Source organism: Suricata suricatta, chromosome X (assembly GCF_006229205.1).
Source record: "Suricata suricatta isolate VVHF042 chromosome X, meerkat_22Aug2017_6uvM2_HiC, whole genome shotgun sequence".
NCBI classification, from domain to species: domain Eukaryota; kingdom Metazoa; phylum Chordata; class Mammalia; order Carnivora; family Herpestidae; genus Suricata; species Suricata suricatta.
In genome coordinates, this window is record NC_043717.1 from 19,066,466 (window position 1) to 19,081,254 (window position 14,789).

The 14,789-nt window shown below is 43.9% G+C and overlaps 1 protein-coding gene across 2 annotated transcripts in view; it reads left to right on the forward strand.

Annotated features, from left to right (window-relative positions):
- PDK3 (pyruvate dehydrogenase kinase 3) overlaps positions 1-14,789 on the forward strand; it is a 65,964-nt gene that overhangs the window by 12,136 nt on the left and 39,039 nt on the right. For both annotated transcript variants that reach the window (XM_029930123.1, XM_029930124.1), the window contains exon 2: positions 10,380-10,521. In XM_029930123.1, coding sequence (XP_029785983.1) covers positions 10,380-10,521 — 142 coding nt within the window. The remainder of the gene's footprint in view (positions 1-10,379; positions 10,522-14,789) is intronic.

The following is a 14,789-nucleotide window of genomic DNA, read 5'->3' on the forward strand; positions in this document are numbered from 1 at the left end:
AGCACCGAGAGCACCATCGCCTCTTGTCAGGAGTCACCGCGTCCTGAAGTACCGCCGTTTCCTTCATGAAATGTGTTCAGTTTTCTCTCTCCCGTGTAGGATCATCTAAAGGAGGACAAAGAAGATAGTGGTAATGCTGAGAAGTCTCTTAATACTATGAGAACATCCTCAGTTACCTTCCTAAGAGGCTGAAGCAAATCTCAAATATGAAAATACAGACTAAAAATAGATGGGTAAATAGCAACTGTCTGAACCTAGGGAGTTTTTGATTAGCTTTCCTTATTAGATTTTTTTGTGATTTAATGTTAGCCAGTGTTTTTCAGCTCTGCCACTCATGAGAATAATCTGGGGTGCTTTTAAAACTAGTGACACCTACTCCTCTTTGAGGCCAATCCATCAATCTCCAGAGGTCGTGTTTTGGCGTCAGGGTCCTGGAGTTACCCAAGTGATTGTCATGTGCTAAGAACCACTGTGTTAGATCTGGTAGACTGGTGGCCTAAGCCTAAGAGCCATGAGTCACTTCAGGGGATGAGGTGTCAGATGCCGAAGGTTAGCACTTGAACACCTGGATTTGGAATGAAGTGGAAACAGAAGCTTTGGGAAATTGTCAAGGTACAGTCACTGCCTTTGGGAGCCTTCTAGATAAATGTGAAACAGGGGCAAATACATACATTTATATATGCTAGTCAAAATTTATGAACCCTGTGACTTTGTGGCATGCTTTCCTGCTGTCCCTACCTCTCCCTCAAAGGCTTGTTTCATAGAGGTGGTTTCTGGGAATGTGTGCCATGTTAGTTAACCCCCTTGTCCTTCGTCCACAGTGTTCTTAGAGGCTTTCTGGGTGGAAAACACCATTAGAAGAACACATATTAAAGTATGTACTCTTTTTCTCAATCTCTGGCTCCTTTCCTTGGCTGTCTCCTCGCAGCAGTGCTCTCTCCAGACTCATATGAGATTTGACATTATTACGGTTGGTGTATGATAAATCACTGAATAGAGACACGAACCAACACCTAACCCCTCTCTGATGCATTCAGGGGACCTTGAGCTTAGAGATCCTCTCTCCAGTGTCCCCAGTTTTATACATGGCAGAGTACAAGTCCTGAGCAAGGAGGAGACTTCCCAAATCATTGGGTAGCTGTTGACATGACATCTTGGCCACTGCTTCCAAGGTGAACCAAAAATTCTTCTTTCCAGCAGGCAAAGGGGACTTAAACTTGTGAGCCACTCCCTGCCAGGCCTCGTAGTAGGCAGATGTAGCTATAATTCTCCCAACATCCAGGTGACGTAGATATTTCCATTTCTTGGCTGACGATGCTCAAGTTTAAATGATTTAAATATCTTGCCTGAGCAAATTTAGAGGCAAAACCACACTTAGAATTCAATGCGATGGAGCTTTGAAACTTATCCTTTCTTCATTTCAACGCAGTATACCATTTCATGTAGCCTAATATGCCCCTACCCCAATTCAATTCTTCCCAGCAAACGTAGTCTCTGTTAGTAAATGCCTAGGTTTTGTCTAAATTTGTTCTGCTAAACGATTGGGCAATTGCATACTCTAATCCCCATCTGATCTTCTCATTTCCACACTCAGATTGATGCGTCGTTTACTTAAACTGGCACAGTTTTCAGTCTGAGGACCACCACCACATGTCAGCGTGCTTACCGACTCTGGGGGTATGAGAAGCAATGCGTGTGCACGCGTGCTCCAGTCTGAATTTCTGGTGCCTACCACAGTGCAAGTGCGGACAAATACCTTAGGCACAACACTTCAGTGTATTTAGCTACAGAATTAACTGCTAGCGTCTGATCCCAGGCTCATCAGACTGGTGCAGTTGGGAACATGCAGCTCAGGGCATGGCGCATGGCCGGTGCCCAGTAGATGGTAGCTGTGCTTTCATTATGGGAAGTTAGTGACACAGCACTTCGTCGATGAAATCGGGCTTAGTGCTGAGAATAAAGCTGCATGGGGAGGTCTCAACCTTGGATGTGAATTACCTTAAAGTTTGTTGGCTGAAGGTCCAAACTCTAAAAACTGATCATTTTCCAAGAAACAGCGCTTTCGGTTCATTTGTGCTTTGAGCGTGACTGGCTTCAGATCCTCTTCATTCCCCGTAGCGGTTAACTTAGCATTTTGCCTCGGTTAACCTCGAGGATGAAGGCAGTGTGACCTTTACGTAAGTGTGCTTGCTTCCATGAGAACAAGGCATCACGTAATTTACCAGTCCACCATCAGGACTAGATCCTAAACCCCCTTCTGCAAATAGCTTGATAGGAACATTTGTGGTCCCTGTGTTACTCACGTGCTCTAGCTCGTCCACGCTCTGTGTGTAGTATCAGTTCCGAACACATCCATGCCTTTTCTCTCCGCTCTCTGGCCGGACACACCATACTACAGTTACTGCCACTTTATTTTCACCTTCCTGCCTCCCTGGGGCTCCTCTTCCCCTAACTTAATGAATTTGATACCTCTGACCAAATATATAGAATGAAGTGGTCTGTCTGTAAGAGCAATTGACCATTACCAGCAAATACTATCTTGTCTCCCCCAGTTGTATTTGCTATAGTAAGTTTATAGTAAGCAGGCCTGGAGCCTGCTTCTGTTTCTGTGCCTCCCTCTCTCTCTGCCCCTCCCCTACTCGCTCTCTGTCTCTGTCTCTCAAAATAAAGACCAAAAAAAATTTAAAAAAAAAGTAAACAGGATTCTAAAGAGAGGATGAGGACATTAGTGGATGTGACTCGCTTTCTCTCAGCACAGACCTAGATGCCCCTCAGGGAGGGTCCAGTGACCCTCACATACCTTGATAGCCCTTTCATGGTCACCCTGTACCCTCTTTTCCTATAAGAACAACAAAAAACATTAAATGAAGGGAACATGAGCTTCACACCCCTATTACATATGGTAGCACATTCTGTGAGATTTTTGTATTCTTTTTAGAAAATAGAATGGCTCTGGTTATATAGAGAGACCTTTTACTTTTTAAAAAAATTTTTATGTTTATTATTGAGACAAACAGCATGAGACTGCTTTGAAAAAGTCTTTTTTAAATTTTTTTATGTCTTCTTTTTATTTATTTTTGAGAGACAGAGAGAGACAGCGCAAGCAGGGGAGGGTCAGAGACAGAGGGAGACACCGAATCTTAAGTAGGCCCCAGGCTCCGAGCTAGCGGTTAGCACAGAGCCTGATGCAGGGCTCGAACCCACGAACTGTGAGATCATGACCAGAGCTGAAGCCAGACACTCAACCAGCTGAGCCACCCAGGCGCCCAAAAAAACAGTCTTTTGAATGACTCCATATTTCCCAATGTAAATATATAATGTTGTAATTTTTTGTACTCTTTCCTTATTGTTGGATATTTAGGTTGTTGACAGGGTCCCTCCCAAGCCCTTCATTTGGAAAAATTTTAGAACTTAAGAAAAGTTGTAAGATTAATACAGTTAACACTTATGTCTGGCACCTGGATCCACCAGGTCCTTTGCCATATTTGCTTCTTTTCCTTTCCCCTTTCTATCCATCCCTCTTCCTGTCTCCTTCCCTCCCCCTCTCTCTCTCTCTTGACTCATGCTTTTTTGGCTGAACCATCTGAGAGTAAGTTGTAGATGTCATGACTACCCCCTCGATACTTAAGTATGTATATCCTAAGCATAAGAGTATTCTTATCACACTTGGGGAATTCGTTGATTTCATAATAAAACTGAATATTCAGATTTCTCCTCATAGCTGGTGGCTCCAGCACGGGACAGCTCAGATCCAGAACATACTCAAAAGGCACTGTGGCCAAGGAGACTGCTGAGCTGGACGCAGGGCCCAAGACGGGGCTTCTGCCTCAGTGGCGCACCACACGTAGAGGCGGGGAGGGACAGGTAGGGCTATCTGAAAACCGGAGGAGGAGCTGGAAGTCTGCGCACAGCAGGGTCATCCTTCACCCTGCCCGTCAGAATGTTAGGAGGTAGGCAGTTACCTGGAGGTAAAGTAGAGGGCACGGGGGGGGGGGGGGCGCTCCCCTCTAACGACATTGAGTGAACTACTTAAGGAGAATTAAGGGTCCTGGTTTGCTGTTAGGTACCCCACCCAAGAGCCCTGTATAACCAGTTATCTGTGGTCTTCACTTAGTTGGTCTCTGAAGGCTGCTTTACTCACCAGCATTACTGAACAGGTGTAGACCACCAGATATCTGAGGGAAGACCACAGCGAGAGCGAGCCTAAGATCAGTAAATGGCCACTAAAAAATGACCCCAGGAGAAACAAGTTCAGGCAATAAAAGAGTGCTTTAAAATAAACTATTTTTTAAAGATTAAAAATTAAAAATTAATTTTAAAAAATAATAAAATAATGTTATGTTTCAATACACCAACAGTAATTGGCTATTAAAAAAACAGTATATACAATAATAACAGAACAGGTAAGTACATTAATAAAACGTTAAAATTTTATATAATATTAAAGGATATTAAAGAAGACTTAAATATATATGGACATATATCATTATTGATAACAGGCATTTATTTATTCCAAAGTCTATAAGTTCAATAAAATTCTAATTAGAATCCAAAAACAAATAAATAAATAAAATGTAAGTTGAGAAATAAATCATCTTCTGCACCTCCTCATGAACATCATAGGGCAAGTCCTACTTTCTAAAGATGGCCACCATGATGCTTTCCTACCATGTGCCCTTACCAGCCCTCTATCAAGAGGAGGAGGGATCTGTCCCCTTCTCCTGGAATCTAGGCAGGCTTTGTGACGACTAGCTGTTGACTTCGAGCCTGGATCATAAAAGGCCATGCAGCTTCACCTTGTTCACTGAACCCACGCAAGAATCCAGGAAACCCAAGGCCACCATGCTGTGAGCAGGCCTGTGGAGAGGCCACCAGAAAGCGCTCTGGTAGGCAATCCTAGTTGGCACGCAATCGGCCCAGGGTTCAGATTTGTAAATGAGGAGGCTTCAGAAGCTTCCAGCTCCCCTCTGTCTAGTCACTGCCTTCCCAACCCCAGCCTTTGAGCTTTCTAGCTGAGATCTCAGACCAGCTGTCCCTCCTGCATCCTGTCTGAATTCCTAACCCCTGGCATTGGTGAGCATAATGAGATAGACACTGAGCTGAGAGAAGTAGTGTAGTGTATGGGTGTTGCCAGGACATTGAATCTGTTAGGCAATGAGATGTGGGTGAAATCCCCAGGCTTTGGCTCTGCAGCTCTGATGTTTCTGGCTATTAGAAATAACAACCAAAACACAGTCTGACCTAGAGTGGAGGCGGCTTTAAGTTTGGTAGCCCCCCCCCCCAGCTACCTATCTTGATCTCTATACTCAGGAATAAGTTTTGCCAAATAAGGAAAATCTGTGAACTTTCTTAGGCAGTGAAGTAGTACTTTTGGACACAGAGTAAATATTTTCAAAGTATGAGTGAAAGACATTTTCTTTTGAAGGACAGTTAATCATTGTTTAGCCCTGGAAAGTCCAAAGATTTAATTAATTGTGGTTCTAAAATTCAGTGTTGTCAAAAGATTGAAATCTTATAAATGTAACTGGAGAAAACCAGAGCTGTCCCTAAAATATTTTCTCAGGTATGTTTTACCCATGTGAGCATGGTTAATGGTAAAAATACATTGCAGACTCACACATGTAATGGACAGTATTTAGAAAAAAACAAACAGCATAACTAGAATGAGCTGATCAATCTGTTGGGTTTTGGTGCCTGGCTGTAATTTTTCCTTTTATTGCTTGGGATTCCATTACTACCTCTCCCAAACCACTCCCTACCAAGTGTTAAAGCTGAAAGATGTAGAGAAAGCTCTCAAGTAATCCAGACAGGGGACCCTCCATGTTGGGGGGGGGGCATATGCTCAAACTTCTGCTTTAATTATAAGATACATTATCTGGTCACTTTTATTAACTGAAGAAATATTTTTTCTACTTCCTATAAATTATTCAGAAAGGGGATTAAAGATTTACCTGGCATGGAGGTCACGATGCAAACCAGGTATAAAGAGTAAGTCTGAACTCTTTCTCTCAGAAGGCTAGTCAAATGCTCCTTATCGGTAACTGTCACCGAGAGGGCCCCCTGCCCTTGTTCAAAAGTCATTTGTGTTTCTGCGTCTGTTCATCCTGTGTCTTGGTGAATGGAAAGTTATTTGGAACCTCTTTAGACAAAGCAAATCATACCCTTTGCATATGTAGTAATCGTCTCCAACTTCTCAATGAAAGGGCAAAGTTTGCAAAACAGAGAACAGAAGAGAATTGAAAAGTCATCATATGAGCATGAAAAGCTAAGGAAATACGCACGAATGTAGTTCAGCTCACAATTTTCCCTGCCCTTCACCCACTCTCTCATCCTTCCAACTGATAGTAGGAAAATTTTTAATTGGTAAAATTGAATAAGGTGAGCATACAGAGAAATAGGGAATAAAAATGGAAAATCAAAATGAAGGAATGTGGGGAAGCCAAGTAAGTGGGGAAAAAAAATGAAGCTGAATAACTGGAAAGAGTAAGTGGAAAATGCTGGATATGCCAGAGACTTATAAAACCTGAGGCCTTCTGAGAGGACATTCAATTAAAACCAAAAGGATTTTCTTTTTTAGGTTTACTTAAAGAAAGCACAACGATTGTTGGAGCCCTTTGATTTAATTTAAAACTGAATATCCAGTATTAATACACAGGATAAAACACTTTCAACTTACATGAGGAAAACCACAGAAAGGTTTAAAAAATTGGGCTTTTCATATTTATTTTTAGGTTCACTAATGAACTTAAAAAGGCTTACCCCCCTGTATAATTAAGGTACCTGAGAACAAAGAATTAATCTCTAAAGCTAAATAGGAATGTAGGAGGCAAAACAAAATTTTTAGGCATTCTTTGTTAAGAGTACAGACTTCTGAAAGTATTCTCTATTCTCCCAGTAAATCGTTGAGCTGCCGTAAGGTGGGGTGCTCCCATCGGTGCCATGGTTGGGGCGCGGGGGAGGGGGTGGTGTCCAGAGAAAAAACACGGTTCTTTGTATGGCGGTTGACAGCAGGCTGATCATCCAAGATGGCTAGAATGAAGGCCTCCTGGTATTTGGTTATCTTAGACCATTCCTGGTTGTTGGATTTCTAGTTCGTGCAGAGTTGACCCTATGTATGTGTCAAGGCCTTTTATTTTAAAATAAATAAGAGTGCTTGGTAGGGACACAACATAGTTTAATCCGTCTTAATCCCTTTTTAATTATGTAGGATCGTCAAATGAGCAGAGGCAACTGCACTGGGCCAGAATGCAGCCGGCGCTCGGGGTTTAGCACGTATCAGGTGGTTTGGTCCCGCTCCCCTTGGCCTCGGCTTTATCATCGCTGGCATCGTTAGTGATGGCTATTTAATGAGCCCCTTCTTCTGAGCTTTAAGACTTCGTTAATGTTAAACGTTAAGCACTTTTTAACCCTTACTACAGTTCTATGAAATAGGTACCATTCTTATTTTATCGCTGGCCCCCCTGAGGCTTAGAAGTGTAATGTCACCTGCCTCCTGAGGCTCAAGTCAGGATTCAAACCTAAGCCTGAGTCTGGCACATGATCTTGGTGTTATTGTTCCATAGCTCTACAGCCTTTTTTTTTCTCCTAAGTTTATTTCTTTTCAGAGAGACAAGAAAGAGAAAAAGAGAGAGAAAGTGGGGAAGGGGCAGAGAAACAGAGGCAGAAAGAGAGAGGGAGAATCCCAAGCAGGCTCCGTACCACCAGTGCAGAACCCAGTGCAGGGCTTAAACCCGTGAACCATGGGATCGTGGCCTGAGCGGAAGTCAGAGCCTTAACCAACTGAGTCACCCAGGTGCCCCAAGTCTACAGTCTTGTATCTGAATTTTCAAGTCCAAAAGCCTCTAAGCCTTGAAGTTGGTTTTTTTTTCGTATCTTTGATGGCAAAACACGGTCTGAACTTATTCAAATTATTTGAGGCCATGGTGTTTATCCTGCTCTATGTAAGTGTTGGCAGATTTTACTGTAGCCATATTGTGTCTGTATAAGAGACCACGTTACACAGCATACAATATCCATACACACTCCTTTTTACTTTCTTAAAATCTGATAACCTTGAAATTCTGAAACTATCTAGCCCTGTGGGTTTCCAGCACAGATAGGGACCTGACCACTCCTTGCCACCTGCCAGCCCGCCCCCACTTGTCCTGGTCCTCCCCGTTTCCCTGACCCTAGGCTTCCAATTTGCTGCTACTGATGTGGACATGGCAGTTTAAAAATGGAAACTTTTCATGTCAAGGAACTCAGGTAATTTTTTTAAATCCCAAGTTCATACTGCCGCCCACCGGTCTGATTCAACCCCCGTGGCCTTCTTCCTCTTCCCCCCCCTCCCTCCGTTCTCTCACTTCCTTCTCCTACAGGGAGCACTTCAGCATTTCTTTTGTGTTTAAAAAAAAAAAAGGTGTCTTTTCTGTTTAACCAGGATGCTAAGTATTTTTCCTGGTGTGTGAAAAGTTACATGTACATTTTACGTTAGATAATAACAGGTCCTTCATTTTGTGATGTGATTCACCATGATTTAAAAATCAGTATTTTCAGTGCATTTAAAATGATTTGTCTATAAGAATTATATGGAATATTTTAGGAATGATCTATATTATCTGGAGCAAAGCAGCCAGAGTCCTTTTAAATGTTGATCATCTAAAACCAAATAAATGTGCCCAGAGGAGGGGCTGGCAGGGGCTGGCAGGTCGGGGCTGTGCTGCTCCGCCCTTCCTTACTTAGGGGAGGCGTGTGAGACAGTCATCGAGGGGTTAAGGAGGCACCCAGGGCCTTCAGTGTATTCACTTCGAGTAATGGGAGGAAGGGACAGATTGTTTAAGACGAATCTGACACTAACATTTTTTAAAATGGAGAATGGGGCTCAGGGGTCAGTGGAGAAAGAAAGCTTCTGCAGATGACTTTCCAAAGTGGGTTCTTTATTTTCAGCCTTATTCAGCAGGGAGAGGTAAGGAATAAACCACAACTCGGCTGCCACTGTTAGCAAATCAGATCTACTTCTTTGGTTTGTGGCCTATGTCACATTTGGAAGAATGGGAAGAGGAGGGAGGAGGGTGGGAGAGAGGGGGAAAAGGGGTGATGGGCATTAGGGAGGGTACTTTTTGGGATGAGCACTGGCTGTGATATGTAAGCGATGCATCATCAGAATCTGCCCCGAAAACCAAGAGCACACTGTATGTGTCGTATGTTAGCCAACTTGACAGTAAATTATATTAAAAAAAAAAAAAAAAGAAGAAGAAAGCAAAGAAAAAAAAAGAAACTTGTCACCTGAGCCTTGCCGGGTTCTGTCTGAGCCTGGTGTCATGGCTGCCCATCTGTGACCGTCCTCCCGGCAGTGCGGGGCCTCGGGAAGGCCTGTGGAGGGCGAGGGGGTTGGGACGGACCCTTAGTATCACCGGGGGTGCAAGAAGGACTACCCTTTGCGGCTCACCCGCTCTGTGTCAGGCTCCAGTCGCGTTATCACACTTAGTCTTCACAAAAACTGAATTTTCATCCCCATTTTTCAGATTAAGGCAGCTGAGACTTAGATTAAGAAGCTTACCCAAGGTTTCTTACTCCCAAAATGGAGGAGTTGGGGCTGAAGCACATTTTTGTCCCCAGAGCTCATGTCCTTTCTATCATGAGCCCCCTCCCCCAACCATCCTCCGGGTTTACAGCACGACCTGGGAGGCGGGGCAAGACCTCCGTGGAACTACTCTGGTCACGGAGCAGCTGGGGAAGGCGCTCCTGTTTCCTCCTCCTGGTGTCTGGGTCCCTTTTCTTGCACTGTGTCCTCGTTAGGTAAATTGTGTGCACCACCAGCTCACGACAGAAGACCCTGTGACCTCTGCTTCTGTGGTCAGCACTGTGTCACCCTCTCAGGCTTGCCGTGCATAGTAGGTCACTCGGCTTCCGAAGTGACAAAGCTCTGATTCCTGGAGCAACACATACGTTTGGAGGAAACCTTAGGAATGAGTCAACGCACAGTATGTGAATGTTTGTGGAATGAGTGGATCTGTTGCCTTCTGGAAACCCCTGCGAACAGGAGTGGATTTGCATGTTCTCCTGCCTTTGTACTTAGCAGCTTTCCCACAGTGTTTATTTGAAAACGAATTCAGATTATATCCCAGGTCACTTTTATACTGCTGCTGGCAACACTAGCAATGTACTTGTGTTAAGGGGGAAAAACTGCTTTCAAGGTTGCCTGTTGGAATAAATGTTCTTTTTCTATTCTAATTAAATTATTTTCTTCAACTTGCAATTTCAGAGCATAAACATTGAGCTGGGGATTGCAGGATTGTTCAGTTTTCGCTTCCTAACCAGTAACTGTACCATCACAAGGGCACTCTGTTCTTGCATCTGTTAGATTATAAAATCATGGAACATTTATTATCTTTTAATAGGGAGAGATAATGCGTGTGAGAAAACTTCATATATGTTCCTCCGAAAGGAGCTTCCTGTCCGACTGGCTAACACGATGAGAGAAGTTAATCTTCTGCCGGATAACTTGCTTAACCGCCCTTCCGTGGGGTTGGTGCAGAACTGGTGAGTAAATCCTGTGGCCTTGGATGGGGCTTCCCATAATGCTCTGAACACTTGGCATCGAGACCATTCTCCCTAAAAGTACACGTACGCCAGTGTGAGGGTGAGTCAGTTGGGTAGCTGAATTTTCCAAGCAGTTATACGTGTTCATGTTTTTGTAAGTGACGATTTAAAATTGTCTTAATGAAAATATTTCTGAAGTGGACTAGACCACTTTCTTGACTTCTCAAATTTTATTTTTCTGGCTACAAATATAATTGCCCATGGATACAAAAATTAGTACAGAATAAAGTAAAGGAATAACAGTGCCGTGGCCTGTGCACCAGTCTGCCATCCTTCGGGTCTGGGGATGTTGCCACTTTCGTCAGGTCTCAGCCTTGCTCCTTTTTTCCTGTTAAAGGAGTTTCTCGGAGGCAGTATTTCTCTTAGAGAAAATGAAGTCATTTAAAGGGGAAACCTTGGATTGTAAAAATATCAGTACCTAATATGTGTCCTTTGCCCTCTGAAAAGTAGCAAAAAATCTCAACAGAGTGTGACATCAAGTTTGATCAGGCACAGCTCTGACGCTTCAGGCACGGGTACTTAATTGGGGCAGTGGAATGTGTGACCGAACCACCCATTAGGTAAGCAGGCTGAAGTTGGCGACTGGTAGGATATAAGAGCAGGTGGTGTATTTTCAGAAAGGGATTCGCATGTGGTCAAGATACTTGCATGTCTCCTGTGTGTTACATAAAGCAAGGTAGCAGTCACCAAGAAAGCTGGAGAAGCTAAGGAGGCCAGATACAAAAGCCAGTACAGGGGAAGTGCTGTGGGCGCACAGGGGGGTTGGGGGAGTGCAGGGGAAGAGGCCGCTGTGGCTTTGCACTGCCCCTGGGTAGATGGGCGGAGGGGACGGGGGCAGGGACAGGGACAGCATTTTAGGGGAAGGGAATGACGTGGACAGATAGAGAATGGAGCTATTAATGAGTTTGCATTTGAAGGGTTAATGGCAGCCAGGCTCCCGAAGGCGAATGGACGTTCAGCAGTGATTCCTCTCACTAATAGTAATTATAATCTGTTCTGGCGCTAAGCACCACTTGTCTGAGAAGCAGTATTATCGGGTGGGCACCAGTCTCTCCTCACTGTGGCAGGTCCAGGGGCAGCGGGGTCTGGGTAGGGGAGTTGGTCAGAGGGCTGGCCCTGGTGAGTCAGCTCTCAGAGTAGGTTGCTTTCCACCCCAGATGCCTAGCTTGTTTCCCGATCAGCGAGTGTTTGTTTGCGTTGAGACTGCTTTACTGCCTCGAGACCATCATTAGAAAAATTTCTCCAGAAAGTGTGAATTCACTATCGGTGTCATTGTCATGGGGATTGTAGGTCGACTAGATGTCCATCAAGTCCCCTGGGCCTGGCGATGGCGGCTGACAGACACCTATCGCTTATGTAAAAGTTGCTTCTCAGGCTTCAGAGTGAATTGCTGGCAAAGTATAGGCTCATGACTGGGTCAGCCCTTTTTTTTGGTCTCATATTTATCTTCCATAGCCATTCCAAACTCATGCTTGTCATTTTCAACTTTTAAAATTCAGTTTTGAAATAATTCGCTATATGACAGAAAGGTTTGCAAGACTAGTAGCAAGAATTCCCATATACCTTCCCCTGGATTCACTAATTGTTAACATCTGGCAGCATTTCTTCTGCTGTTCTATTCATTCTCTCTCTGTGCACATACGTGTGTATGTGTCCATGTTCATGGTATATCACACATGTACAACCATACATATATGATACACATTTTTTTTCCTTAAACCATTTGGGTTAATGGTAGACATCATGTCCCACCACTCCTAAATACTTTAGTATATATGTCCTTGAGAACAACTCTTAGAAAACCGCAGTATGATTATCAAATTTGGCAACTTAACATTGATCAGTAATATTTTCTTTTTTTAATGTTTATTTTTGAGAGAGAGAGAGAGAAAGCGAGAGCAGAGGAGGGCAAGAGAGAGAGAGAGGGAGACAGAGGGTCTGAAGTGATCAGCACAGAGCTTGAAGCTAGGCTCAAACCCACAAACTGTGAATTCACAACCTGAGCCAAACTCTGACGCTTAACCGACTAAGCCACTCAGGTGCCCCGGTTCCATAATATTTTCTAATGTGGGACTACTTACTCTAATTTCATAAATCATCCTACCAGTGCTCTTTTTTTAGGTAACCCCCCCCCCCAAATTTAGGAATGTACTTTAGGATCACACATTGTGCTTAGCTGTCATTTCCTCTTCCTCTTAAAAGTGACTCTGACTTATAATAGGCTGCGAAGCCCACCTCACTAGAGCGTGTTCATCTTGTTCTCTTGGCTTTCAGGCTGGGCAGCTCCATAAGATCTTTGGCTCCTCCCCCTTTGTGAGTTGGCTCTTTAAATGAACTCCCCCTTTGGAAAGGATGGGTTTCCTCCCTAGAATCCTGCTGGCATGTGACAGAGGCCTCATTGCGTATGGCTGACTTTGGCCTCTCTGGGAGGTTTGACCTAATGATCTCAACAGTACCTACCCCGCAGCCTGATGTGCCCAGACACTTTTAAAAAATACATCCAGAGATGCGCATACTTCAGTGTTGTGCGTTGTTACAAAGTTCAAGTGAGGCTGATTAACAACATATTACTCCTGTTGATGTATTTTGTGTGCTCCACAGTCAGTTTTTGTTATTGGAGTACCCTCATCCTGTCTCCGAAGCTGGATAGAAGGATTAGTGGTAATTAATTGTTCGAAATAATTATATTCAGGGATAATTCTTTCCGGGCATGTTCAGATCCAAAGCAGAGATGGCGCATGTCTGAGTAATTGGCAACTCTGAATCCCCTCCAGGTCCAGCGGGTTCTGTCTGGATACAGCTGCTCCAGTAATGTGCCTCTCTCAATCCCATTTTTCTCTGTTCTCCAGATATTTATTTTGGACACATTATTTCCTGTGCTGGCCCTGATTGAGATATATAGCTATTTTTAATCCCGAAGCTGTTTCTGAGGACCTAAGAGGCATTCCTTCTCCTCCAATGCAGTATTGATGAGATTGGTTTAACTCTGAGAAGGAACATTTATTTCTAGTTTCCAAGTTCCTGTCATGTGCTTTGGTATCGCATATGTGTTTCTTACAGTATACATGCACTTTTTGGCTAGTCAAACTATAGATTTGATCTGCTAGTTAGAATATATTTTGGAGTAGCAGAAAATCTAGCACAATAATAAATTGTCTCCTGTAGCCCTAAGGATGAGCTTGGAATTGGTTGGATTTGAAGATTCATGTGGTTATCCAGGCCCTGCTCTCCACGGCATTAGCTTTATTTTCAGGCTCGGTTTCTTCCCAGTGACAGAATAGCTGCAGCATCTCGAGACTTCACACCCACGCGGCACACTGTACAAACAGCAGAGCAAGGTAATTGCTTTCCCAAACACCTCTACCCTGGCTTCTCTTTTACTGGCCTGCACCGGGGCACTATGCCCATTCCTGAGCCAGCCGCTGTGTGCTGGGAGCCGCATCGGCCTCGTTGGATGACACAGTCACGGCGAGGAAATGGCAGACATTTGCACAGCTCCTGCCATGAAGCAAAACTGGTATCTCCTTCTACTGCTGGCTCATATTGGGAATGGGCCTGCTGTTACTGACTAGGCCTCACAATGTTCCAAGTCAGACCGATAGTCCCCACACAGATACCTCATGAGAGGAAGCATATTCCGACCACTACAAAGGAGATGTTTAGATCAAAGCACTGTGGATATTCGGCGAAAGACTCTTCTAAAAGGCCCCTGTAGATTCGAAACCTAGACTGTGAAGGGGTTAAAAACGCAAGAGTTGCATTCAAGTCTGGCCCCGAGAAAAGAAGCCTAACTTGGAGATAACAAACAGGCAAGGACAAAACATAAGTCCCTTCCCCAAGGTCCACATTCTACAGTCCCCTCCCTTGTACTGACCTCTGTTATGAGGATGGATAAGAAACTAGAAACCCAGGTGCAAGGCCAACGCACACAGGGCCCCCATTGTGCCTGCGTCAAAGAAAGGGCCTTCTCAACCAACTTGTTAACAAACATTCTTTCTCTTGTGGTTAAATAGCCAAATAACATAAGTCCTAGACTATTTATATTCAACTTAACCTATGTTTTAATCTTAGCGTTACTAACTTAAATAGTGTGTATGTTATCCTGTTTTTTTTTTCCCCTAAAAACATCCTGTTATTCTCTTGGTTATAAGATTTACTCAACCTCACTGTAAGCACGTTACATGACTCGTTTGTAACTTAATTAAAAG